This window comes from Salvelinus fontinalis, chromosome 27, assembly GCF_029448725.1.
Source record: "Salvelinus fontinalis isolate EN_2023a chromosome 27, ASM2944872v1, whole genome shotgun sequence".
In the NCBI taxonomy this organism is placed as follows: Eukaryota; Metazoa; Chordata; class Actinopteri; order Salmoniformes; family Salmonidae; genus Salvelinus; species Salvelinus fontinalis.
The window spans coordinates 25,410,270-25,437,938 of NC_074691.1; the positions used below are offsets into that span (position 1 = coordinate 25,410,270).

At 42.1% G+C, this 27,669-nt stretch overlaps 1 protein-coding gene across 7 annotated transcripts in view; it reads left to right on the forward strand.

Annotated features, from left to right (window-relative positions):
- LOC129825349 (1-phosphatidylinositol 4,5-bisphosphate phosphodiesterase beta-1-like) overlaps positions 1–27,669 on the forward strand; it is a 285,736-nt gene that overhangs the window by 163,635 nt on the left and 94,432 nt on the right. For all 7 annotated transcript variants that reach the window (XM_055885380.1, XM_055885381.1, XM_055885375.1 and 4 more), the window contains exons 6-9: positions 11,971–12,024; positions 22,174–22,249; positions 26,335–26,435; positions 27,532–27,669. The exon at positions 27,532–27,669 is cut by the window's right edge and continues 29 nt beyond it. In XM_055885380.1, coding sequence (XP_055741355.1) covers positions 11,971–12,024; positions 22,174–22,249; positions 26,335–26,435; positions 27,532–27,669 — 369 coding nt within the window. The remainder of the gene's footprint in view (positions 1–11,970; positions 12,025–22,173; positions 22,250–26,334; positions 26,436–27,531) is intronic.

Below are 27,669 nucleotides of genomic sequence, written 5' to 3' on the forward strand. Positions count from 1 at the left end.
CCCAACACACCTAATTTAGCTAATTCTCATCAAGACCTTGATTATTTTTAATCAGGAGAAGGGCTTACCAAGAAAAACTTACAAAATGACTAATTCGTGGTAGAAAGGAGTTGGAGATTTCTTTTAGCTCCATTGTACAGAATGCGGACAGGTGACTGACGTCTTCCTCAGAGTGACCTGACCATTGGTGTGTCTCGTTAATCAACAGGCCAGGTCAAAATATACTGTACATGGGTGAATCAATAGGCCATGTCAAAATATACTGTACATGGGTGAATCAACAGGCCAGGTCAAAATATACTGTACATGGGTGAATCAATAGGCCATGTCAAAATATACTGTACATGGGTGAATCAATAGGCCATGTCAAAATATACTGTACATGGGTGAATCAATAGGCCAGGTCAAAATATACTGTACATGGGTGAATCAACAGGCCAGGTCAAAATATACTGTACATGGGTGAATCAACAGGCCAGGTCAAAATATACTGTACATAGGTGAATCAATAGGCCATGTCAAAATATACTGTACATGGGTGAATCAACAGGCCAGGTCAAAATATACTGTACATGGGTGAATCAGTAGGCCAGGTCAAAATATACTGTACATGGGTGAATCAACAGGCCAGGTCAAAATATACTGTACATGGGTGAATCAATAGGCCCTGACAAAATATACTGTACATGGGTGAATCAATAGGCCATGTCAAAATATACTGTACAAGGGTGAATCAATAGGCCATGTCAAAATATACTGTACATAGGTGAATCAATAGGCCATGTCAAAATATACTGTACATGGGTGAATCAACAGGCCAGGTCAAAATATACTGTACATGGGTGAATCAGTAGGCCAGGTCAAAATATACTGTACATGGGTGAATCAACAGGCCAGGTCAAAATATACTGTACATGGTTGAATCAATAGGCCCTGACAAAATATACTGTACATGGGTGAATCAATAGGCCATGTCAAAATATACTGTACATGGGTGAATCAATAGGCCCTGACAAAATATACTGTACATGGGTGAATCAATAGGCCATGTCAAAATATACTGTACATGGGTGAATCAATAGGCCATGTCAAAATATACTGTACATGGGTGAATCAACAGGCCAGGTCAAAATATACTGTACATGGGTGAATCAGTAGGCCAGGTCAAAATATACTGTACATGGGTGAATCAACAGGCCAGGTCAAAATATACTGTACATGGGTGAATCAACAGGCCAGGTCAAAATATACTGTACATGGGTGAATCAATAGGCCAGGTCAAAATATACTGTACATGGGTGAATCAGTAGGCCAGGTCAAAATATACTGTACATGGGTGAATCAACAAGCCAGGTCAAAATATACTGTACATGGGTGAATCAACAGGCCAGGTCAAAATATACTGTACATGGGTGAATCAATAGGCCATGTCAAAATATACTGTACATGGGTGAATCAACAGGCCAGGTCAAAATATACTGTACATGGGTGAATCAACAGGCCAGGTCAAAATATACTGTACATGGGTGAATCAACAGGCCATGTCAAACTATACTGTACATGGGTGAATCAACAGGCCAGGTCAAAAATATACTGTACATGGGTGAATCAACAGGCCATGTCAAAATATACTGTACATGGGTGAATCAATAGGCCAGGTCAAAATATACTGTACATGGGTGAATCAATAGGCCCTGACAAAATATACTGTACATGGGTGAATCAATAGGCCATGTCAAAATATACTGTACATGGGTGAATCAATAGGCCATGTCAAAATATACTGTACATGGGTGAATCAATAGGCCATGTCAAAATACACTGTACGTGGGTGAATCAGTAGGCCAGGTCAAAATATACTGTACATGGGTGAATCAACAGGCCAGGTCAAAATATACTGTACATGGGTGAATCAACAGGCCAGGTCAAAATATACTGTACATGGGTGAATCAACAGGCCAGGTCAAAATATACTGTACATGGGTGAATCAACAGGCCAGGTCAAAATATACTGTACATGGGTGAATCAATAGGCCATGTCAAAATATACTGTACATGGGTGAATCAACAGGCCAGGTCAAAATATACTGTACATGGGTGAATCAATAGGCCCTGACAAAATATACTGTACATGAGTGAATCAATAGGTCATGTCAAAATATACTGTACAAGGGTGAATCAATAGGCCATGTCAAAATATACTGTACATGGGTGAATCAACAGGCCAGGTCAAAATATACTGTACATCGGTGAATCAACAGGCCATGTCAAAATATACTGTACATGGGTGAATCAACAGGCCAGGTCAAAATATACTGTACATGGGTGAATCAGTAGGCCAGGTCAAAATATACTGTACATGGGTGAATCAACAGGCCAGGTCAAAATATACTGTATATGGGTGAATCAATAGGCCAGGTCAAAATATACTGTACATGGGTGAATCAACAGGCCAGGTCAAAATATACTGTACATGGGTGAATCAACAGGCCAGGTCAAAATATACTGTACATGGGTGAATCAACAGGCCAGGTCAAAATATACTGTACATGGGGGAATCAACAGGCCAGGTCAAAATATACTGTACATGGGTGAATCAGTAGGCCAGGTCAAAATATACTGTACATGGGTGAATCAACAGGCCAGGTCAAAATATACTGTACATGGATGAATCAATAGGCCAGGTCAAAATATACTGTACATGGGTGAATCAACAGGCCAGGTCAAAATATACTGTACATGGGTGAATCAACAGGCCAGGTCAAAATATACTGTACATGGGTGAATCAGTAGGCCAGGTCAAAATATACTGTACATGGGTGAATCAACAGGCCAGGTCAAAACATACTGTACATGGGTGAATCAACAGGCCAGGTCAAAATATACTGTACATGGGTGAATCAACAGGCCCTGACAAAATATACTGTACATGGGTGAATCAACAGGCCAGGTCAAAATATACGGTACATGGGTGAATCAATAGGCCAGGTCAAAATATACTGTACATGGGTGAATCAACAGGCCAGGTCAAAATATACTGTACATGGGTGAATCAACAGGCCAGGTCAAAATATACTGTACATGGGTAAATCAGTAGGCCATGTGAAAATATACTGTACATGGGTGAATCAATAGGCCAGGTCAAAATATACTGTACATGGGTGAATAAATAGGCCAGGTCAAAATAAACTGCCTTTTCAAAATATACTGTACAAGGGTGAATCAGTAGGCCAGGTCAAAATATACTGTACATGGGTGAATCAACAGGCCAGGTCAAAATATACTGTACATGGGTGAATAAATAGGCCCTGACAAAATATACTGTACATGGGTGAATCAATAGGCCAGGTCAAAATATACTGTACATGGGTGAATCAACAGGCCAGGTCAAAATATACTGTACATGGGTGAATCAACAGGCCAGGTCAAAATATACTGTACATGGGTGAATCAGTAGGCCAGGTCAAAATATACTGTACATGGGTGAATCAACAGGCCAGGTCAAAATATACTGTACATGGGTGAATCAATAGGCCAGGTCAAAATATACTGTACATGGGTGAATCAACAGGCCAGGTCAAAATATACTGTACATGGGTGAATCAACAGGCCAGGTCAAAATATACTGTACATGGGTGAATCAGTAGGCCAGGTCAAAATATACTGTACATGGGTGAATCAACAGGCCAGGTCAAAATATACTGTACATGGGTGAATCAACAGGCCAGGTCAAAATATACTGTACATGGGTGAATCAATAGGCCAGGTCAAAATATACTGTACATGGGTGAATCAATAGGCCAGGTCAAAATAAACTGCCTTTTCAAAATATACTGTACAAGGGTGAATCAGTAGGCCATGTCAAAATATACTGCCATGTCAAAATATACTGTACAAGGGTGAATCAGTAGGCCATGTCAAAATATACTGTACATGGGTAATATTTGGGTGCCTGTGAATCCGGAGACACAGAGACCCAAAAAATAAAGGCAACAACATTATAAAAACGAGGGGAAATCATTGTTCAGCCCCTTAGGATCCACAGTGTCCAAGAAGTACTGCCATAATGCCTCTCTTTGTTTTAGTTTATGTACGATGTCACCTATTCTTGTCACCTCCTCCTCATGTTCTCTGGCTTCAAAGAGCAGGGAGGAATAGCGTAGTCCATGTTTTATTACTAATAGCAGCCTGATGTTCTGCAATGTTTCAACGCTCATTTAGTTTGAACAACAGAAGCAGCCCAGCAGATGCATTTGAGCGTGTATATGACATCTGTGGTGCTACAATTAATGAAGCTGTTCTCGGGTGGTAAAACACTTTAGTATTGGACGTACTGTCACAATGTACTGGAAGTGGCCACAATTGTTATTGCCATTGGGCAGGCCTGGGAGCCAAGTGTCACACTTCTTGCGTGGCTGCATGATGTGCATAACGGAATCGTCTAGGTTGTGTAAACAGGGTTAGGGCTACATACAGCATACACCTTGCAAATTCTGGTGTGCTTTTCATTTTCCTCTGTCACTAAAAGTGTACCGAGATGGCCATTTGTAAAAGATAAAGAGGTAGACCACGTTAACCATTAGTGGCCTGACTTTGGACCCCCTCTGTCACTGGAGCCACTGAGAGAGAGGTGGGCGCTATGATGATCATTCATTATTAGTGAGGGCCACTTAGGGGCCAGAACATAATGCCTGCTTCTGTTACACCCTGCCTAGTGTAGAGAGAGAGAGAGAGAAAGAAAGAGGGAGAGGACGAGAAAGAGAGAGAGAGAGGGAGAGCGAGAGAGAGAGAGAGAGAGAGGGAGAGCGCGCGAGTGTGTGTATGTGTGTGAGTCTCCAGGCTATATACGGCACTGCCAACACATCACTTCCTCTGACTAGTGGAGAGCAGCACAGTAAAATGTAAACACACGGACCTATGCGAACACTCATTGTGTTCCACACATACACACACCACACAGACACACTCACACTCTTTCTATGATGTAGTGTACATGGATATTTCTATAAACCAGGGTGCCAGTGAGGATTACCTACAATGGACAGCTTGTTACAGCTGTTGATAAATCATTGACAATAATCTGCCAGTATTCTTCATGTCATTACAATAAGATATAAGGGAGAGCACAGCAATATTCAATCAAATTCACAAGTTGATTTAAAACCTTTGTTTTCTCATGGTTAGTGTATTGACGGATTTGTCCAATTATTTTGTGTGACATAAAACATACCTTTTCTGTCCTTGCAATTATGGCAGTGTAAATTGTTGTTATGTCATATATTAACTATTAATAAGTTAAACTAGACATTGAACTTGAATCATGTAAGAATCCTGGATCTAGATGTCGAACAGTGTTTTGTATGAAGATGTCAGAAATGCAGTGTAACTATGTAACATTGTGTCTCCTTACAATATGTTATGGGGTGAAACAGTTTTCATGGGCAGACAAATCCCCCCAAAATGACATAACCTAGTGGGCTTCTTCACAGTGTCATCTGGTAATGAAATAACATGTTGGGTTCCATGTTACAACTGCAATTTGAAACAATACAAGGGGCTTGAATTACCCAAATTGAACTTGAATTTGGAGCTCAGAAATTGAAGTACTGGAATAGACCTACCTTGAAAATCAGACATTTCCTCAATTTGGTGCTTGCGAAGTCCTTCTAATTATTGTATCTAATTTATAATTCTCCTGCTCCCTTATAATTCTCCTTGATTTCATTTTTGATCCGTTTTTGTGAGAGATGTGGCCACTTTAATTTTCTTCCCGCCGCTTCAATTGAAGGGTGATGCGCTAATCTGTTGACGTTATTATGAAGACAACAATATCTAATGCTGGCTTGGCTTTCCACACAAATCCTTCCATTACAAAAACCAGAGACGCCGTTCATGGCTTTATGATGCGTTTCTGCGTCAGCCACACAGGCTACAGAAAAGCCAGGAATGCATCACATTTATTTTGTCAAGTCCACATTATTCTCACAGATTTTATAATGTACTTATAATTTGAATATCAATGGATTGGTAAAGCCTAAAAAAATACATTATTCTTAAATTGGTAATGGCCTACTTTTTGGACACTTTTTGCATGCTTTTTGGGGGGGCTTGGTTGTATATTAGGCCCTATATGTACAATTATATACATTATACAATTACATAACTTTGAGGTCCTTAAAAATTCAAATTAAGTGCCTGAACAAGTCCCTAATAGTCCTTGAATTGGAATTGTCGATGTCTGTATGAACCCTGCTTGAAGGATGTATAGTCCTAGTCCTATCTTGTTGTATAGGAGGAGTTATGGCTCAATTTGTATATATTCCTCTAAATTCACATGTGGAACTGGATAAAAATCGTCTTTATTTTTGTTTCAAACCATTTTGAAATGTTGATCCCAATGCCACACATTGGCCCCATTATTTCTAGAAAGGCCCATATCTAATCTGTCATGTCCTCTATCCTACAGATACACACGACATATCCAATCTGTCATGTCCTCTATCCTACAGATACACACGACATATCTAATCTGTCATGTCTTCTATCCTACAGATACACACGACATATCCAATCTGTCATGTCCTCTATCCTACAGATACACACGACATATCCAATCTGTCATGTCCTCTATCCTACAGATACACACGACATATCTAATCTGTCATGTCCTCTATCCTACAGATACACACGACATATCTAATCTGTCATGTCCTCTATCCTACAGATACACACGACATATCTAATCTGTCATGTCCTCTGTCCTACAGATACACACGACATATCTAATCTGTCATGTCCTCTATCCTACAGATACACACGACATATCCAATCTGTCATGTCCTCTATCCTACAGATACACACGACATATCTAATCTGTCATGTCCTCTATCCTACAGATACACACAACATATCTAATCTGTCATGTCCTCTATCCTACAGATACACATGACATATCCAATCTGTCATGTCCTCTATCCTACAGATACACACGACATATCCAATCTGTCATGTCTTCTATCCTACAGATACACACGACATATCAAATCTGTCATGTCTTCTATCCTACAGATACACACGACATATCTAATCTGTCATGTCCTCTATCCTACAGATACACACGACATATCCAATCTGTCATGTCTTCTATCCTACAGATACACACGACATATCCAATCTGTCATGTCCTCTATCCTACAGATACACACGACATATCTAATCTGTCATGTCCTCTATCCTACAGATACACACGACATATCTAATCTGTCATGTCCTCTATCCTACAGATACACACGACATATCTAATCTGTCATGTCCTCTATCCTACAGATACACACGACATATCCAATCTGTCATGTCCTCTATCCTACAGATACACACGACATATCCAATCTATCATGTCCTCTATCCTACAGATACACACGACATATCTAATCTGTCATGTCCTCTATCCTACAGATACACACGACATATCTAATCTGTCATGTCCTCTATCCTACAGATACACACGACATATCCAATCTGTCATGTCCTCTATCCTACAGATACACACGACATATCCAATCTATCATGTCCTCTATCCTACAGATACACACGACATATCTAATCTGTCATGTCCTCTATCCTACAGATACACACGACATATCTAATCTGTCATGTCCTCTATCCTACAGATACACACGACATATCTAATCTGTCATGTCCTCTATCCTACAGATACACACGACATATCCAATCTGTCATGTCCTCTATCCTACAGATACACACGACATATCTTATCTGTCATGTCCTCTGTCCTACAGATACACACGACATATCTAATCTGTCATGTCCTCTATCCTACAGATACACACGACATATCTAATCTGTCATGTCCTCTATCCTACAGATACACACAACATATCTAATCTGTCATGTCCTCTATCCTACAGATACACACGACATATCTTATCTGTCATGTCCTCTGTCCTACAGATACACACGACATATCTAATCTGTCATGTCCTCTATCCTACAGATACACACGACATATCTAATCTGTCATGTCCTCTATCCTACAGATACACACGACATATCCAATCTGTCATGTCCTCTATCCTACAGATACACACAACATATCCAATCTGTCATGTCCTCTATCCTACAGATACACACGACATATCCAATCTGTCATGTCCTCTATCCTACAGATACACACGACATATCCAATCTGTCATGTCCTCTATCCTACAGATACACACGACATATCTAATCTGTCATGTCCTCTATCCTACAGATACACACGACATATCTAATCTGTCATGTCCTCTATCCTACAGATACACACGACATATCCAATCTGTCATGTCCTCTATCCTACAGATACACACGACATATCCAATCTGTCATGTCCTCTATCCTACAGATACACACGACATATCTAATCTGTCATGTCCTCTATCCTACAGATACACACGACATATCCAATCTGTCATGTCCTCTATCCTACAGATACACACGACATATCTAATCTGTCATGTCCTCTATCCTACAGATACACACGACATATCTAATCTGTCATGTCCTCTATCCTACAGATACACACGACATATCTAATCTGTCATGTCCTCTATCCTACAGATACACACGACATATCCAATCTGTCATGTCCTCTATCCTACAGATACACACAACATATCCAATCTGTCATGTCCTCTATCCTACAGATACACACGACATATCCAATCTGTCATGTCCTCTATCCTACAGATACACACGACATATCCAATCTGTCATGTCCTCTATCCTACAGATACACACGACATATCTAATCTGTCATGTCCTCTATCCTACAGATACACACGACATATCTAATCTGTCATGTCCTCTATCCTACAGATACACACGACATATCCAATCTGTCATGTCCTCTATCCTACAGATACACACGACATATCCAATCTGTCATGTCCTCTATCCTACAGATACACACGACATATCTAATCTGTCATGTCCTCTATCCTACAGATACACACGACATATCCAATCTGTCATGTCCTCTATCCTACAGATACACACGACATATCTAATCTGTCATGTCCTCTATCCTACAGATACACACGACATATCTAATCTGTCATGTCCTCTATCCTACAGATACACACGACATATCTAATCTGTCATGTCCTCTATCCTACAGATACACACGACATATCCAATCTGTCATGTCCTCTATCCTACAGATACACACGACATATCTAATCTGTCATGTCCTCTGTCCTACAGATACACACGACATATCTAATCTGTCATGTCCTCTATCCTACAGATACACACGACATATCCAATCTGTCATGTCCTCTGTCCTACAGATACACACGACATATCTAATCTGTCATGTCCTCTATCCTACAGATACACACGACATATCTAATCTGTCATGTCCTCTATCCTACAGATACACACGACATATCCAATCTGTCATGTCCTCTATCCTACAGATACACACGACATATCTAATCTGTCATGTCCTCTATCCTACAGATACACACGACATATCCAATCTGTCATGTCTTCTATCCTACAGATACACACGACATATCCAATCTGTCATGTCCTCTATCCTACAGATACACACGACATATCTAATCTGTCATGTCCTCTATCCTACAGATACACACGACATATCTAATCTGTCATGTCCTCTATCCTACAGATACACACGACATATCTAATCTGTCATGTCCTCTATCCTACAGATACACACGACATATCCAATCTGTCATGTCCTCTATCCTACAGATACACACGACATATCCAATCTATCATGTCCTCTATCCTACAGATACACACGACATATCTAATCTGTCATGTCCTCTATCCTACAGATACACACGACATATCTAATCTGTCATGTCCTCTATCCTACAGATACACACGACATATCTAATCTGTCATGTCCTCTGTCCTACAGATACACACGACATATCTAATCTGTCATGTCCTCTATCCTACAGATACACACGACATATCTAATCTGTCATGTCCTCTATCCTACAGATACACACAACATATCTAATCTGTCATGTCCTCTATCCTACAGATACACACGACATATCTTATCTGTCATGTCCTCTGTCCTACAGATACACACGACATATCTAATCTGTCATGTCCTCTATCCTACAGATACACACGACATATCTAATCTGTCATGTCCTCTATCCTACAGATACACACGACATATCCAATCTGTCATGTCCTCTATCCTACAGATACACACAACATATCCAATCTGTCATGTCCTCTATCCTACAGATACACACGACATATCCAATCTGTCATGTCCTCTATCCTACAGATACACACGACATATCCAATCTGTCATGTCCTCTATCCTACAGATACACACGACATATCTAATCTGTCATGTCCTCTATCCTACAGATACACACGACATATCTAATCTGTCATGTCCTCTATCCTACAGATACACACGACATATCCAATCTGTCATGTCCTCTATCCTACAGATACACACGACATATCCAATCTGTCATGTCCTCTATCCTACAGATACACACGACATATCTAATCTGTCATGTCCTCTATCCTACAGATACACACGACATATCCAATCTGTCATGTCCTCTATCCTACAGATACACACGACATATCTAATCTGTCATGTCCTCTATCCTACAGATACACACGACATATCTAATCTGTCATGTCCTCTATCCTACAGATACACACGACATATCTAATCTGTCATGTCCTCTATCCTACAGATACACACGACATATCCAATCTGTCATGTCCTCTGTCCTACAGATACACACGACATATCCAATCTGTCATGTCCTCTATCCTACAGATACACACGACATATCTAATCTGTCATGTCCTCTATCCTACAGATACACACGACATATCTAATCTGTCATGTCCTCTATCCTACAGATACACACGACATATCCAATCTGTCATGTCCTCTATCCTACAGATACACACGACATATCCAATCTGTCATGTCCTCTATCCTACAGATACACACGACATATCTAATCTGTCATGTCCTCTATCCTACAGATACACACGACATATCCAATCTGTCATGTCCTCTATCCTACAGATACACACGACATATCTAATCTGTCATGTCCTCTATCCTACAGATACACACGACATATCTAATCTGTCATGTCCTCTATCCTACAGATACACACGACATATCTAATCTGTCATGTCCTCTATCCTACAGATACACACGACATATCCAATCTGTCATGTCCTCTATCCTACAGATACACACGACATATCTAATCTGTCATGTCCTCTGTCCTACAGATACACACGACATATCTAATCTGTCATGTCCTCTATCCTACAGATACACACGACATATCCAATCTGTCATGTCCTCTATCCTACAGATACACACGACATATCTAATCTGTCATGTCCTCTATCCTACAGATACACACGACATATCCAATCTGTCATGTCCTCTGTCCTACAGATACACACGACATATCTAATCTGTCATGTCCTCTATCCTACAGATACACACGACATATCTAATCTGTCATGTCCTCTATCCTACAGATACACACGACATATCCAATCTGTCATGTCCTCTATCCTACAGATACACACGACATATCTAATCTGTCATGTCCTCTATCCTACAGATACACACGACATATCTAATCTGTCATGTCCTCTATCCTACAGATACACACGACATATCCAATCTGTCATGTCCTCTATCCTACAGATACACACGACATATCTAATCTGTCATGTCCTCTGTCCTACAGATACACACGACATATCTAATCTGTCATGTCCTCTATCCTACAGATACACACGACATATCTAATCTGTCATGTCCTCTATCCTACAGATACACACGACATATCTAATCTGTCATGTCCTCTATCCTACAGATACACACGACATATCTAATCTGTCATGTCCTCTATCCTACAGATACACACGACTGAAGCTACAGCTCAACTCTGAGGGATGCATCCCCGTCAAGAAGTACGTCTCTCTCTCTCTTTTGCTTTTTTTCTCTCTCTCTTTCTTTCTCTTTCTTTCTTTTTCTCTCTCTCAATTCAATTCAAGAGGTTTTATTGGCAGTAAATATCACACTCAGTAAATATTACACTCAAGTTCCAAAATAATAAAGACATTTCAAATCCTTCTCTCGCTCTCTCTCTCTCTGAAGATATGAGGAGACAGATCAACCCGATCTCCTTCTCTCTTTCCCATTTCTCCTCTCATTTCTCCTCTAACCCTCTCGGGGTCCCTTGACCCCGCTCTCCACTTTCTGTCTCTCTGGCTACCTACAGTATCATCTCCTCTATCCATCTCTACTCCTTTGGAGGGCGCATCTGTCTGTGTCTGTCTGTCCTTGCTGTGTTTTAGTGGACATGGGTGCAGTGCTCCCTCCATCTCTCTCCTTTCCCTCTTCTATCGCTCCCTCAATCTCTAGTCCCCCTCTCTGTCTATCTGCTCAGTCTGAGTGGAGACAGTAGACAGCAGGGAACTCTGAGCAAAATCACCCCAGACTAGTAGTGAGGTGGAAAGCCCCTGTGATAACCTGACTCAGAACTATAATGGCAAACACTGAGTGTCAACAGAGAGATGGAGAGAGGGGGGGTAGAGAGAGGTACTGTAGAGAAAGCGAGACAGGGGTAGAGAGAGAGAAGCAGAGATAGAGTAACAGCGAGAGAGAGAGAGAGAGAGAGAGAGAGTAACAGAGAGAGAGAGCGAGAGAGAGAGAGAGTAACAGAGAGAGAGAAAGATAGCGAGAGAGAGAGAGTAACAGAGAGAGAGAGTAACAGAGAGAGAGAGAGAGTAAGAGGGAGAGAGAGTAACAGAGGGAGAGAGAGAGTAACAGAGGGAGAGAGAGAGTAACAGATGGAGAGAGAGAGTAACAGAGAGAGAGAGAGAGAGTAACAGATGGAGAGAGAGAGTAACAGAGAGAGAGAGAGAGAAATTATTTTGACACTTAGTTATTGTTGTTACTGTTGTCCCGTTGACCATTTTGATTCTCATTTTTATATTGTAAATAAGCTTTGGCAATATGTACATTGTTACGTCATGCCAATAAAGCAAATTGAATTGAATTGAATTGAATTGAGAAAGTGAGAGAGAGAGAGAGAGTAACAGAGAGAGAGAGTAACATAGAGAGAGAGAGTAACAGAGAGAGAGAGTAACATAGAGAGAGAGAGTAACAGAGAGAGAGAGTAACAGAGAGAGAGAGAGTAACAGAGGGAGAGAGTAACATAGAGAGAGAGAGTAACATAGAGAGAGAGAGTAACATAGAGAGAGAGTAACAGAGAGAGAGAGAGTAACAGAGGGAGAGAGAGAGTAACAGAGGGAGAGAGAGAGTAACAGAGGGAGAGAGAGAGTAACAGAGAGAGAGAGAGAGAGAGAGTAACAGATGGAGAGAGAGAGTAACAGAGAGAGAGAGTAACAGAGAGAGAGAGTAACAGAGAGAGAGAGTAACATAGAGAGAGAGAGTAACATAGAGAGAGAGTAAGAGGGAGAGAGAGTAACAGAGGGAGAGAGAGAGTAACAGAGGGAGAGAGAGAGTAACAGAGAGAGAGAGAGAGAGAGCGAGAGAGAGAGAGAGAGAGTAACAGAGAGAGAGAGAGAGTAACATAGAGAGAGAGAGAGAGTAACATAGAGAGAGAGAGAGTAACATAGAGAGAGAGAGAGTAACAGAGAGAGAGAGTAACACAGAGAGAGAGAGTAAGAGGGAGAGAGAGTAACAGAGGGAGAGAGAGAGTAACACAGAGAGAGAGAGTAAGAGGGAGAGAGAGTAACAGAGGGAGAGAGAGAGTAACAGAGAGAGAGCGAGAGAGTAACATAGAGAGAGAGAGTAACAGAGAGAGAGAGTAAGAGGGAGAGAGAGAGTAACAGAGGGAGAGAGAGAGTAACAGAGGGAGAGAGAGAGTAACAGAGATAGAGAGATAGTAACAAAGCGAGAGAGAGTAACAGAGAGAGAGAGTGACAGAGAGAGAGAGTAACAGAGAGCGAGAGAGTAACAGAGCGTGAGCGAGAGTAACAGAGCGTGAGAGAGAGTAACATAGAGTGAGAGAGAGTAACAGAGAGTGAGAGACAGTACATAGAGAGAGAGAGTAACAGAGAGAGAGAGAGAGTAACAGAGAGTGAGAGAGAGAAACAGAGAGAGTAACAGAGGGAGAGAGGGAGAGAGTAACAGAGAGAGAGAGAGAGAGTAACATAGAGAGTAACAGAGAGAGAGAGTAACAGAAGGAGAGAGACTAACAGAAGGAGATAGAGAGTAACAGAGAGAGAGAGAGCAACAGAGAGAGAGAGAGAGAGTAATAGAGAGAGAGAGAATAACAGAGAGCGAGAGAGAGTAACATAGTGAGAGAGAGTAACATAGAGAGAGAGAGTAACAGAGAGAGAGAGTGTAACAGCGAGAGAGAGAGAGTAACAGAGAGCGAGAGAGAGAAACAGAGAGCGAGAGAGAGTAACAGAGAGCGAGAGAGAGAAACAGAGAGAGAGTGCGTAACAGAGAGAGAGAGAGCGCGTAACAGAGAGAGAGAGAGAGAGAGAGAGTAACAGGGAGAGAGAGTAACAGAGAGATTAACAGAGAGAGAGAGGAGAATAGCAGAGAGAGTAACAGAGAGAGAGCGAGAGTAACAGAGAGAGAGAGAGAGAGTAACAGAGAGAGAGAGTAACAGAGAGAGAGAGGAGAATAGCAGAGAGAGAGAGTAACAGAGAGATTAACAGAGAGAGAGAGGAGAATAGCAGAGAGAGAGAGTAACAGAGAGAGAGAGGAGAATAGCAGAGAGAGAGAGTAACAGAGAGAGAGAGGAGAATAGCAGAGAGAGAGAGTAACAGAGAGAGAGAGAGAGTAACAGAGAGAGAGATAGAGAGTAACAGAGAGCGAGAGAGAGAAACAGAGAGAGAGAGAGAGTAACAGAGAGCGAGAGAGAGAAACAGAGAGAGAGAGAGAGTAACAGAGAGCGAGAGAGAGAAACAGAGAGAGAGAGAGAGTAACAGAGAGCGAGAGAGAGAAACAGAGAGAGAGAGAGAGTAACAGAGAGCGAGAGAGAGAAACAGAGAGAGAGAGAGAGTAACAGAGAGCGAGAGAGAGAAACAGAGAGAGAGTGCGTAACAGAGAGAGAGAGAGCGCGTAACAGAGAGAGAGAGAGAGAGAGAGAGTAACAGGGAGAGAGAGTAACAGAGAGATTAACAGAGAGAGAGAGGAGAATAGCAGAGAGAGTAACAGAGAGAGAGATAGAGAGTAACAGAGAGCGAGAGAGAGAAACAGAGAGAGAGAGAGAGTAACAGAGAGCGAGAGAGAGAAACAGAGAGAGAGTGCGTAACAGAGAGAGAGAGAGAGAGAGAGTAACAGAGAGCGAGAGAGAGAAACAGAGAGAGAGAGAGAGTAACAGAGAGCGAGAGAGAGAAACAGAGAGAGAGAGAGAGTAACAGAGAGCGAGAGAGAGAAACAGAGAGAGAGAGAGAGTAACAGAGAGCGAGAGAGAGAAACAGAGAGAGAGAGAGAGTAACAGAGAGAGAGATAGAGAAACAGAGAGAGAGTGCGTAACAGAGAGAGAGAGAGAGTAACAGAGAGCGAGAGAGAGAAACAGAGAGAGAGAGAGAGTAACAGAGAGAGAGATAGAGAGTAACAGAGAGCGAGAGAGAGAAACAGAGAGAGAGAGAGAGTAACAGAGAGCGAGAGAGAGAAACAGAGAGAGAGAGAGAGTAACAGAGAGCGAGAGAGAGAAACAGAGAGAGAGAGAGAGTAACAGAGAGCGAGAGAGAGAAACAGAGAGAGAGAGAGAGTAACAGAGAGCGAGAGAGAGAAACAGAGAGAGAGAGAGAGTAACAGAGAGCGAGAGAGAGAAACAGAGAGAGAGAGAGAGTAACAGAGAGCGAGAGAGAGAAACAGAGAGAGAGAGAGAGTAACAGAGAGCGAGAGAGAGAAACAGAGAGAGAGAGAGAGTAACAGAGAGAGAGAGAGAGTAACAGAGAGAGAGAGAGAGTAACAGAGAGAGAGAGAGAGTAACAGAGAGAGAGAGAGAGAGAGAGTAACAGAGAGAGAGAGAGCATAACAGAGAGAGAGAGAGAGAAACAGAGAGCGAGAGAGAGAAACAGAGAGAGAGAGAGAGTAACAGAGAGAGAGATAGAGAAACAGAGAGAGAGTGCGTAACAGAGAGAGAGAGAGAGTAACAGAGAGCGAGAGAGAGAAACAGAGAGAGAGTGCGTAACAGAGAGAGAGAGAGAGTAACAGAGAGAGAGAGAGAGAAACAGAGAGCGAGAGAGAGAAACAGAGAGAGAGAGAGAGTAACAGAGAGAGAGATAGAGAAACAGAGAGAGAGTGCGTAACAGAGAGAGAGAGAGAGTAACAGAGAGCGAGAGAGAGAAACAGAGAGAGAGTGCGTAACAGAGAGAGAGAGAGAGTAACAGAGAGCGAGAGAGAGAAACAGAGAGAGAGAGAGAGTAACAGAGAGAGAGAGAGAGAGAGAGTAACAGGGAGAGAGAGAAACAGAGAGAGAGAGAGAGTAACAGAGAGAGAGAGCATAACAGAGAGAGAGAGAGAGAAACAGAGAGCGAGAGAGAGAAACAGAGAGAGAGAGAGAGTAACAGAGAGAGAGATAGAGAAACAGAGAGAGAGTGCGTAACAGAGAGAGAGAGAGAGTAACAGAGAGCGAGAGAGAGAAACAGAGAGAGAGTGCGTAACAGAGAGAGAGAGAGAGTAACAGAGAGCGAGAGAGAGAAACAGAGAGAGAGAGAGAGTAACAGAGAGAGAGAGAGAGAGAGAGTAACAGGGAGAGAGAGAAACAGAGAGAGAGAGAGAGTAACAGAGAGAGAGATAGAGAAACAGAGAGAGAGTGCGTAACAGAGAGAGAGAGAGAGTAACAGAGAGCGAGAGAGAGAAACAGAGAGAGAGTGCGTAACAGAGAGAGAGAGAGAGTAACAGAGAGCGAGAGAGAGAAACAGAGAGAGAGAGAGAGTAACAGAGAGAGAGAGAGAGTAACAGAGAGAGAGTGCGTAACAGAGAGAGAGAGAGAGTAACAGAGAGCGAGAGAGAGAAACAGAGAGAGAGAGAGAGTAACAGAGAGAGAGAGAGAGTAACAGAGAGCGAGAGAGAGAAACAGAGAGAGAAACAGAGAGAGAGTGCGTAACAGAGAGAGAGAGAGAGTAACAGAGAGAGAGATAGAGAAACAGAGAGAGAGTGCGTAACAGAGAGAGAGAGAGAGTAACAGAGAGCGAGAGAGAGAAACAGAGAGAGAGTGCGTAACAGAGAGAGAGAGAGAGTAACAGAGAGCGAGAGAGAGAAACAGAGAGAGAGAGAGAGTAACAGAGAGAGAGAGAGAGTAACAGAGAGAGAGAGAGAGTAACAGAGAGAGAGAGAGAGAGTAACAGGGAGAGAGAGTAACAGAGAGAGAGCGAGAGTAACAGAGAGAGAGAGAGAGAGTAACAGGGAGAGAGAGTAACAGAGAGAGAGAGGAGAATAGCAGAGAGAGAGAGTAACAGAGAGATTAACAGAGAGAGGAGAATAGCAGAGAGAGAGAGTAACAGAGAGATTAACAGAGAGAGAGAGGAGAATAGCAGAGAGAGAGAGTAACAGAGAGAGTAACAGAGAGAGAGAGGAGAATAGCAGAGAGACATCTTGCAGCTAATACGTTTAGGGTTTGAGCTTCATGGTTAAGCACAGTGCAGGTTTATGTCAGCTTGATCATCACTGCCACACCTCTCCACACATAGATTATGGAGACGGAAAGTCAAACATTAACATTTAATGGCTCTATGTTTTACTCTATTTACTGCAAGAAGGAATTATAACTAGGAAGTAGAACACAAAAATTGGCTTAACATATTTCTCTGGGTATATTAGATAATGAATGGATGCCTTTATCTGCTGGGTTATTGATGGTTCTGTGGTGTGAGACGTTATATGGATGGTTCTGTGGTGTGAGACGTTATATGGATAGTTCTGTGTTGTGTGAGACGTTATATAGATGGTTCTGTGGTGTGTGAGACGTTATATAGATGGTTCTGTGGTGTGTGAGACGTTATATGATGGTTCTGTGGTGTGTGAGACGTTATATGATGGTTCTGTGGTGTGTGAGACGTTATATGGAGAGTTCTGTGGTGTGAGACGTTATATGATGGTTCTGTGGTGTGTGAGACGTTATATGGAGAGTTCTGTGGTGTGAGACGTTATATGGATGGTTCTGTGGTGTGTGAGACGTTATATGGATGGTTCTGTGGTGTGTGTGAGACGTTATAAAGATGGTTCTGTGGTGTGTGAGACGTTATATGGATGGTTCTGTGGTGTGTGAGACGTTATATGGATGGTTCTGTGGTGTGTGAGACGTTATATGGAGAGTTCTGTGGTGTGAGACGTTATATGATGGTTCTGTGGTGTGTGAGACGTTATATGGATAGTTCTGTGGTGTGTGAGACGTTATATGATGGTTCTGTGGTGTGTGAGACGTTATATGATGGTTCTGTGGTGTGTGAGACGTTATATGGATGGTTCTGTGGCGTGTGAGACGTTATATGGATGGTTCTGTGGTGTGTGAGACGTTATATGATGGTTCTGTGGTGTGTGAGACGTTATATGGATGGTTCTGTGGTGTGTGAGACGCTATATGGATGGTTCTGTGGTGTGTGTGAGACGTTATAAAGATGGTTCTGTGGTGTGTGAGACGTTATATGGATGGTTCTGTGGTGTGTGAGACGTTATATGGATGGTTCTGTGGTGTATGAGACGTTATATGGATGGTTCTGTGGTGTGTTAGACGTTATATGGATGGTTCTGTGGTGTGTGAGACGTTATATGGATGGTTCTGTGGTGTGTGAGACGCTATATAGATGGTTCTGTGTTGTGTGAGACGTTATATGGATGGTTCTGTGGTGTGTGAGACGTTATATGGATGGTTCTGTGTTGTGTGAGACGTTATATGGATGGTTCTGTGGTGTGTGAGACGTTATATGGATGGTTCTGTGGTGTGTGTGAGACGTTATAAAGATGGTTCTGTGGTGTGTGAGACGTTATATGGATGGTTCTGTGGTGTGTGAGACGTTATAAAGATGGTTCTGTGGTGTGTGAGACGTTATATGGATGGTTCTGTGGTGTGTGAGACGTTATATGGATGGTTCTGTGTTGTGTGAGACGTTATATGATGGTTCTGTGGTGTGTGAGACGTTATATGGATGGTTCTGTGGTGTGTGTGAGACGTTATATGATGGTTCTGTGGTGTGTGAGACGTTATATGGATGGTTCTGTGGTGTGTGTGAGACGCTATATGGATGGTTCTGTGGTGTGTGAGACGTTATATGGATGGTTCTGTGATGTGTGAGACGTTATATGATGGTTCTGTGGTGTGTGAGACGTTATATGGAGAGTTCTGTGGTGTGTGAGACGTTATATGGATGGTTCTGTGATGTGAGACGTTATATGGATGGTTCTGTGGTGTGTGAGACGTTATATGGAGAGTTCTGTGGTGTGAGACGTTATATGGATGGTTCTGTGGTGTGTGAGACGTTATATGGATGGTTCTGTGGTGTGTGAGACGTTATATGATGGTTCTGTGGTGTGTGAGACGTTATATGGATAGTTCTGTGGTGTGTGAGACGTTATATGGATAGTTCTGTGGTGTGTGCGACGTTATATGATGGTTCTGTGGTGTGTGAGACGTTATATGGATGGTTCTGTGGTGTGTGTGAGACGTTATATGGATGGTTCTGTGGTGTGTGAGACGTTATATGATGGTTCTGTGGTGTGTGAGACGTTATATGGATAGTTCTGTGGTGTGTGCGACGTTATATGATGGTTCTGTGGTGTGTGTGAGACGTTATATGGATGGTTCTGTGGTGTGTGTGAGACGTTATATGATGGTTCTGTGGTGTGTGAGACGTTATATGATGGTTCTGTGGTGTGTGAGACGTTATATGGATGGTTCTCTGTTGTGTGAGACGTTATATGATGGTTCTGTGGTGTGTGTGAGACGTTATATGATGGTTCTGTGGTGTGTGTGAGACGTTATATGATGGTTCTGTGGTGTGTGTGAGACGTTATATGATGGTTCTGTGGTGTGTGAGACGTTATATGATGGTTCTGTGGTGTGTGAGACGTTATATGGATGGTTCTCTGTTGTGTGAGACGTTATATGGATGGTTCTGTGGTGTGTGAGACGTTATATGGATGGTTCTGTGTTGTGTGAGACATTATATGATGGTTCTGTGGCGTGTGAGACGTTATATGGATGGTTCTGTGGTGTGTGTGAGACGTTATATGGATAGTTCTGTGGTGTGTGAGACGTTATATGATGGTTCTGTGGTGTGTGAGACGTTATATGGATGGTTCTGTGTTGTGTGAGACGTTATATGGATGGTTCTGTGTTGTGTGAGACGTTATATGGATGGTTCTGTGGTGTGTGTGTGTGAGACGTTATATGATGGTTCTGTGTTGTGTGAGACGTTATATGGATGGTTCTGTGATGTGTGAGACGTTATATGGATAGTTCTGTGGTGTGTGAGACGTTATATGGATGGTTCTGTGATGTGTGAGACGTTATATGGATGGTTCTGTGGTGTGTGTGTGTGAGACGTTATATGGATAGTTCTGTGGTGTGTGTGCGACGTTATATGATGGTTCTGTGGTGTGTGTGTGTGAGACGTTATATGGATAGTTCTGTGGTGTGTGTGCGACGATATATGATGGTTCTGTGGTGTGTGTGTGTGAGACGTTATAAAGATGGTTCTGTGGTGTGTGAGACGCTATATGGATAGTTCTGTGGTGTGTGTGAGACGTTATATGATGGTTCTGTGGTGTGTGAGACGATATATGATGGTTCTGTGGTGTGTGTGTGTGAGACGTTATAAAGATGGTTCTGTGGTGTGTGAGACGCTATATGGATAGTTCTGTGGTGTGTGTGAGACGTTATATGATGGTTCTGTGGTGTGTGAGACGTTATATGATGGTTCTGTGGTGTGTGAGACGTTATATGATGGTTCTGTGGTGTGTGTGTGTGAGACGTTATAAAGATGGTTCTGTGGTGTGTGAGGCGCTATATGGATAGTTCTGTGGTGAGTGTGAGACGTTATATGATGGTTCTGTGGTGTGTGAGACGTTATATGATGGTTCTGTGGTGTGTGTGAGACGTTATAAAGATGGTTCTGTGGTGTGTGAGACGCTATATGGATAGTTCTGTGGTGTGTGAGACGCTATTTGGATAGTTCTGTGGTGTGTGAGACGTTATATAGATGGTTCTGTGGTGTGTGAGACGTTATATGGATAGTTCTGTGGTGTGTGTGAGACGTTATATGATGGTTCTGTGGTGTGTGAGACGTTATATGATGGTTCTGTGTTGTGTGAGACGATATATGGATGGTTCTGTGTTGTGTGAGACGTTATATGAATAGTTCTGTGGTGTGTGAGACGTTATATGGATGGTTCTGTGGTGTGTGAGACGTTATATGGATGGTTCTGTGGTGTGTGTGAAAGTAACTATGATGTTGTGTTAATGCTTCTCCAATGTGTGTAAGGCTATATGAAAAGGTTCTCCATTGTTTATGATGTTGTGTTAATGCTTCTCTGGTATGTGTGTGATGTGTGAAGCTGCCTGTATGAATTGGTTGGTAGTACCTGTGATGCTGTATAGCAGGGTTTCCCAACTGTCGGCCAGCGGGACAGGTTTAATTTGGCCCCCCAAGTCTCCAAATATTTTTTTACCTTTTCATTTTTTAAATTTCATTGTTGGACATGTACGACTGTAAAAACACCAGGAAATGAGCTCCAAGTGATTTACATTTTGGGAATATGTTCCCAAGTATTCTCACACATAGTAGAGAGGCACACGTGATTTAACCAATTTAAGAAAGGTTTGAAATTATTGTTTTAGTCAAATACTATATCTGTTTGGGCTTCTTGCGGTCAATTTTCAGTCTACAAATGACTTGTAATTATGTTCTGGCCCGCGGCTGAATCTAGTAGAGGATCCCTGCTGTATATGTTGTCTGGTGCTCTATTCATGTTCCTGAGGTGTGTGTGTGTGTGTGTGTGTGTGTGTGTGTGTGTGTGTGTGTGTGTGTGTGTGTGTGTGTGTGTGTGTGTGTGTGTGTGTGTGTGTGTGTGTGTGTGTGTGTGTGTGTGTGTGTGTGTGTGTGATTGTGTAACTGTTGTTTCGTCAGCATCTTCAGGATGTTCTCAGCAGACAGGAAACGAGTAGAGACAGCTCTGGAGAACTGCAACCTCCCTTCTGGACGGGTAAGAAGCGCTTATTCCCTCTCTCTATCACTCTATCGTTCTCTTCCTCTGCCTATCTATCTCTGTTCATCTCCATTCATTATCTATATGCTATCTTTTTAATATTCTATCAACAATCAACCCATCTCTCTCTCTCTCTCTCTGCCTTTCTCTCTCCCCATCTCTCCCTCTCCCCCTCTATCTCTCTCACTCTCTCTGCCTCTCTCTCTCTCATCTCTCTCCTCTCTCTCTATCTCTCTCACTCTGCCTCTCTCTCTCTGCCTCTCTCTCTCTCTCTCATCTCTCTCCTCTCTCTCTCCTCTCTCTCTCTGCCTCTCTCTCTCTCCATCTCTCTCCTCTCAATTCAATTCAATTCAATTTGCTTTATTGGCATGACGTAACAATGTACATATTGCCAAAGCTTATTTTGGATATTTACAACATAAAAATAAAAATGAGAATCAAAATTGTCAACGGGACAACAGTAACAACAATAACCAAGTGTCAAAATAACCATACATTGAACAATAATAATAAACATACAGTAGAGTACATGTGCAGGTGGATTGGTCTGTCAGACACTGTCCCTCAACTTATGTCAGGCAGCAATGTAGTGCGCTGCCAACCCACAGCTCTCTGCGTCCTCCCCCAACAGGACGGGCAGCCTATCCTCATCAGAGAGGTCTTTGAAACCTTGAATAAGGGTTTCAAATTTGGGGAAATGACACTCTCTAATTGTTTTATATTTTTGACATTTTGTCAGAAAATGCAGCTCCGTCTCAGGTTCTGCTGTTGTGCAGTGGTTGCACAGCCTTTCCTCTACAGGGAGCCAGGTTTTCCTGTGTCTGCCCTTCAATGGCAAGACTGTGCTCACTGAGCCTGTACTTTGTCAAGTTTTTTTATTTTTATCAGTAACCATGGTCACATATTTAGCCACAGTGTACTGTCGATTTAGGGCCAGATAGCACTGCATTTTGCTTTGTGTTTGTGCTTGTGTTTCCCAATAAACAATATAGTTTCGTTTTGACTGTGTTGTAATTTGGTTTATCCTGATTGATTGGATGTTCTGGTCCTGAGGCTTCAGTGTGTTAGTAGAACAGGTTTTTTGAATTCAGCCCCAGGACGAGCTGGACGAGGGGACTCTTTTCTTTGCTCAGCTCTTGGCATTGCAGGGCTTGGTAGTGATATGAGAGGGGATCACTGTATTTTAGATGTTTCCAAAACTTAATTGCTCTTTTTTGAGTTTTTATTATTAGTGGATATTGGCCTAATTTTGCCCTGCATGCATTGTTTATAGTTTTCCTCTGGACATGTAGTAGAATCTTACAGAACTCTGCATGCAGGGTTTCAATGGGGTGTTTGTCCCATTTGATGAAATCTTGTTTTGCAAGTCGACCCCACACCTCGCTGCCATAAAGTGCAATTGGTTCAATGACATATTCAATTAGTTGAATTAGCTTTTTAATGGCGTAGAATGCCCTGCGTGCTTTCTCTCTCAGTTCATTCACTGCCTCATTAAGGTGTCCAGTTGAGCTTATTTTTAAACCTAAGTAATTGTAGTGTGTGCAGTACTCTATATATTTTGTACCAATTGAGAACTTTGGTCTAATTCCCTGAGATCTGGATCTTCTCTGGAAAATCATTATTTTAGTCTTTTTGGGGTTTACTGCCAGGGCTCAGGTCTGGCAGTACTGCTCTAGCAGCTCCAGGCTCTGCTGTAGGCCATGTGCTGTGGGTGACAGCAGGCATAGGTCATCTGCGAAGAGTAGGCATTTAACTTCTGAATTGTGGAGACTAACACCAGGGGCTGAGGATTTTTCTAGAATAGTGGCCAATTCATTGAGGCAAATATTGAAAAGTGCAGGGCTCAGATTGCAACCCTGACGAAGGCCCCGCCCCTGGTTAAAGAATTCTGTTATTTTCTTGCCAATTTTAATGCTGCACATATTGCCAGTATACATTGATTTAATTATGTCATATGTTTTACCCCCTACACCACTTTCAATAACTTTGTAGAACAGTCCTGTATGCCAAATAGAATCAAATGCTTTTTGTAAGTCGATAAAGCAAGCGTATATTTTGGCATTATTTTGGTGGACATGTTTATCTATCAGGGTGTGTAAGGTGTAAATATGATCAGTTGTGCGATGTTTTGGTATAAATCTAATTTGGCTTTTACTCAAGACATTGTGCTTATTAAGGAAGTTTAGAACTCTTACATGTATAATACTACAGAAAACCTTCCCCAGGTTACTGTTCACACAAATGCCTCTGAAATTGTTAGGGTCAAATTTGTCTCCGTTTTTAAAGATTGGGGTTATGAGTCCTTGATTCCAGATGTCAGGGAAATAACCTACACTCAGGATCAATTAAACAGTTTTAATATAGCCAATTTAAATTTTGCACTAGTGAGGTTGAGCATCTCATTTAGGATGCCATCAGGTCCGCATGCTTTTTTAAATTTGAGAGCCTGACGTTTCTTATAGAGCTCCTGGTCAGTAATTGGGGAGTCCAATAGATTTTGATTGTCCTTTGTAGCTTTTTCTAATCCATTCAACTTCTCATGAATTTGGCGTTGTTCTGCGTTTGTGTCAATATGAATGGTGTTGTAGAGTGTTTTAAAATGGGTTGTCCATATGTCACCATTTTGTATAGCTAATCCCTCTTGTTTAGATTTTTTAATTTTTTTCCAATTTTGCCAGAAGTTGTTTGTGTTTATGGGCTCCTCAATTAGTGTCAGCTGCTTGCTGTTGTACTGTGCTTTTTTGGTTCTGAGTGTACGTTTATAGAGTTTTAAAGTCTCACAGTAATCTCTCTCTCTCTCTCTGCCTCTCTCTCGCTCACTCTCTCTCTCTCTCCATCTCTCTCTCTCTCTTGTTCATCCACACAGTAACGTTCCATACACCAGCAGATCTGACCATAATTGCTATTTAAGGAATGTAATTGGTGTGGATTCATCCTTTTTAGTCATTCACATGATTTCCCATCATAAGAGCAATTTTTTTTGTCTCGGTTATTGATACAGGAGAGAGAGAGAGAGAGAGAGAGAGAGAGAGAGAGAGGGAGAGAGAGAGAGAGAGAGAGAGAGAGAGAGAGAGAGAGAGAGAGAGAGAGAGGAGAGAGAGAGAGAGAGAGAGAGAGAGAGAGAGAGAGAGAGAGAGAGAGAGAGAGAGAGAGAGAGAGAGAGAGAGAGAGAGAGAGAGAGAGAGAGAGAGAGAGAGAGAGAGAGAGAGAGAGAGAGAGAGAGAGAGAGAGAGGAGAGAGAGAGAGAGAGAGAGAGAGAGAGAGAGAGAGAGAGAGAGAGAGAGAGAGCACATGTGTCTGTCTGTGTGTGATGACAGAAGTTGTTTCCCCCAGCCAGATGTCACAGGGGAAAAGCCTCTGTATTCTCTGTAGTTCCTCTAATGTACTGTTTGTCACAGTACAATAACACTGTCTGCAAGGAATAGCAAGCAATTAGTAACACACACACGCCAGTGTATGCACGCATACACACACACTCATACGCCAATGTGCGCACAAACGCATGCAAACGTACACACACATACAAACACACATTAACTCAGAGTGTAGATAATTAGCTGCAGGGGGAGAGGTAGGGAGAGAGATGCATGGCTGTTTGAAGGTCTGCTGGGATTTGTTGTGTTGCTTTGTACTGTTAATTAAAACTAAACGTTAGTGCTGCTAACCTCACAAAAAATTATAATGTAAAAAAATATGTATTGTTACGTAGACTGGACAGGTGCAGTGAAATGTGTTGTTTTACAGGGTCAGCCATAGTAGTACGGTGCCCCTGGAGCAAATTAAGGTTAAGTGCCTTGCTCAAGGCCAAATCGACAGATTTTACACCTTGTCAGCTCAGGTGTTTAAACCTGGGACCTTTCTGTTACTGGCCCAACGCTCTAACAGCTAGGCCACCTGCCACCCACTGCCTTCAAAATGATGGGGTCAATTCCATTTCAGTTCTGTCAATGTACTTCCTGAATTGATGGCGTTGGAACCCTGTTAAACATTCTGGTGTCATTTTGACTGTACTGTAAGCTAAACCTATAACCTATATATCTGTTACTTTTTTCTCCATGATTTTTCTCCCTTTCTCTCTCCAGAGTGATTGTATCCCACAAGAAGACTTCACTCCAGAGCTCTACAAAGTGTTCCTCACCAACATCTGTCCTCGACCAGAAATTGACAATATCTTCTCTGAAATGTAAGACAACTATCGCTCAGAGCTACCCAGAACTAACAAGCATAGTACTTAGTACTTAGTACTACACTTTTGCATTATTAAGGCTCATATTAGGACATTTAAACAGTAAAATACACTTGTCCTTCTTCAACGTGGAAAAGTCCTGTTAAACAAGTTTAAAGTGAGTTGAAACTAAATTGCCACACTCTAGAGCAATTTGATGATGAACTTTGTCCTTTGTGGTTTTGTGTCTTTTTTTTATGTTAAAAGTGTAAATCACTTTGCCGTTCTTCCTTCAAGCAATCTTCAGAGAGAGAGAGAGAGAGAGAGAGAGAGAGAGAGAGAGAGAAATTCGATATGTTCTGGTAGAAACAGGGATATGAAAGGATTTATAATCAGAGCTCATAATTGACTTAACACATTTGATCCTCCCTTTCCTCATCTCTTTCTCTTCTTCATTCTCTTTCTCTCTTTCATTCTCTTTCTCGCCTTCATTCTCTTTCTCCCTCTCCTCATCTCTTTCTCGCTTTCATTCTCTTTCTATCATTTATCTCCTCTCATATCTTGTTCCCTGCTTCTCCTCCCTTTCCTCATCTCTTTCTCTCTTTCATTCTCTTTCTATCCTTCATTCTCTCTTTCTCTCCTTCATTCTCTCTTTCTCTCTTTCATTCTCTTTCTATCCATTTATCTCCTCTCATCTTGTTCCCTGCTTCTCCTCCCTTTCCTCATCTCTTTCTCTCTTTCTTTCTCTTTCTATCCTTCATTCTCTCTTTCTCTCCTTCATTCTCTCTTTCTCTCTTTCATTATCTTTCTATCCATTTATCTCCTCTCATATCTTGTTCCCTGCTTCTCCTCCCTTTCCTCATCTCTTTCTCTCCTTCATTCTCTTTCTATCAATTTATCTCTTCTCATATCTTGTTCCCTGCTTCTCCTCCCTTTCCTCATCTCTTTCTCTCTTTCATTCTCTTTCTATCCATTTATCTCCTCTCATATCTTGTTCCCTGCTTCTCCTCCCTCTCCTCTCCCCCCTTTCTGCTCTCCTCCCTCTCGTCTCTCCTCCCTCTCTCCTCTCCTCCGCTATCTTCCTCCATCTTCTTCCCTCTTCCCTCTCTCCTAGTGGAGCTAAAAGCAAACCCTACCTGACAGTGGAGCAGCTGACTGACTTTATAAACGTCCGACAGAGAGACCCTCGTCTCAACGAGATCCTCTACCCTCCTCTCAAACCTGAACAGGTTCAGAGCCTGCTGGACAAGTA